The sequence below is a fragment of the Aptenodytes forsteri genome, unplaced genomic scaffold (assembly GCF_000699145.1).
Source record: "Aptenodytes forsteri isolate BGI_AS27 unplaced genomic scaffold, ASM69914v1 Scaffold476, whole genome shotgun sequence".
Lineage (NCBI taxonomy): Eukaryota > Metazoa > Chordata > Aves > Sphenisciformes > Spheniscidae > Aptenodytes > Aptenodytes forsteri.
The window spans coordinates 116,886-118,186 of record NW_008794216.1 but is presented as its reverse complement, the minus strand read 5'-3'; the positions used below and the strand labels follow the sequence as shown (position 1 = coordinate 118,186).

The 1,301-nt window shown below is 63.1% G+C and overlaps 1 protein-coding gene across 1 annotated transcript in view; it reads right to left on the bottom strand.

The window, feature by feature from the left end:
* TCF7L1 (transcription factor 7 like 1) overlaps positions 1-1,301 on the bottom strand; it is a 14,091-nt gene that overhangs the window by 11,975 nt on the left and 815 nt on the right. The window contains exon 2 of the mRNA XM_009285638.2: positions 107-225. Within this exon, the coding sequence (XP_009283913.1) occupies positions 107-225 (119 nt within the window). The remainder of the gene's footprint in view (positions 1-106; positions 226-1,301) is intronic.

The window sequence follows — 1,301 nt, the reverse complement described above, 5'->3', positions numbered from 1 at the left end:
CCTCACCCCACCCCCCGCCGTCATGGGCATCATGGCATCACGAGGGGATGGAGCAGGGTTTTCCCCTGGGAAACCCATCACCCCCGTGGGATTCGGCTGCTCTTACCAAGTGCGCGGGTGAGGGTGAGCGGCTGTCCTTCAGGGTGGCGCCGGCGGGGACGGCCAGCAGCGGCCACTTCATCTGCAGGTACTGCAGGAGAGCCGGGCTGATGCCCTCCGCCAGCCCTGAAACACCCCCCGGCCCCAAAACACCCCCTGACCCCAAAACATGCCCCCCAGCCCCGGCTGCACGCTTGGCTGGGGACACCCCAACCCATGGAGGACACCATGGGCTGGTGGCAAAGGGGTTTTGGGGGCACGCAGGGCTGTTTTCAGCCCTATAAGCCCCTACGGACCCCGTAAATGGTGCAAAGCCCCAAATGATGCAAAGCCCCAAATCCAAAATCCCAAATCTCCACCCCAAATGGTGCAAAACCCCCAACCTCCGCCCCAAATGATGCAAATCCCCAAATCCCAAACCCCAAATCCCTGCCCCAAATGGTGCAAATCCCAACCCCTGCTCGGCGCTGTCTTGCCAGGGAGCCACGAGCCCCCACCTGCCCCCCCCACAATTCCCCACCCGCCTGCACCGATGCCACATTTCCCTACCCCAAAAACAGACTTTTTGGGACACGGCGATGCCCGGCGCAGCACAGCACAAGGCACAATCGCCCGCGGGGCTCAGCCCCGGGGTGGTCCCTGTGCTGGGGGGTGCCTTCCCTGTCCCCGGGGGCACCGGCACCAACCCTGAATTGCCGGAGTGCGAGAAACCAACCCCATATTGTAACGAGGGCTGGGGGGAGGCAAATACGGAGCTTTTTTTGGGGGGGGGTTCCCCCTCCCTGGGTTAAACCTTGCTGCGACACAGGGGTTTGTCTCCCCTGTCCCATCCGTTTACGGCACTGGATGTAAGCGGCCCCCGAAAGAAAGGTGCTTTGTGTTGTGTTTTTCGGCAGAGGGGGGCCGGAGGCATTTCCCGGCAGACGGCGGGAGGGAGGCGCGTCCCGCGAGATGCGGGCGGGGGATTGTGGCCTGGACAGGCCGCAGCTGCGCGCAGGAATTTCCCCGCCGTACAAACCTTCCTGATCCGAAGCAGCTGGAAGGAAAACCCAGCAAGGAACTGTGGGGAGCGTTAACTCTTCCACGGCTGGACAGATGCATCCCTGCCTGCATTGCCTCCTGCAGCCCCCCAAAGTGTCCTGTATCCCCCCCTGCATCGCACTTTCCTCCCCTCCAGTCTCCCCTATCCCCCCTGCATCCCC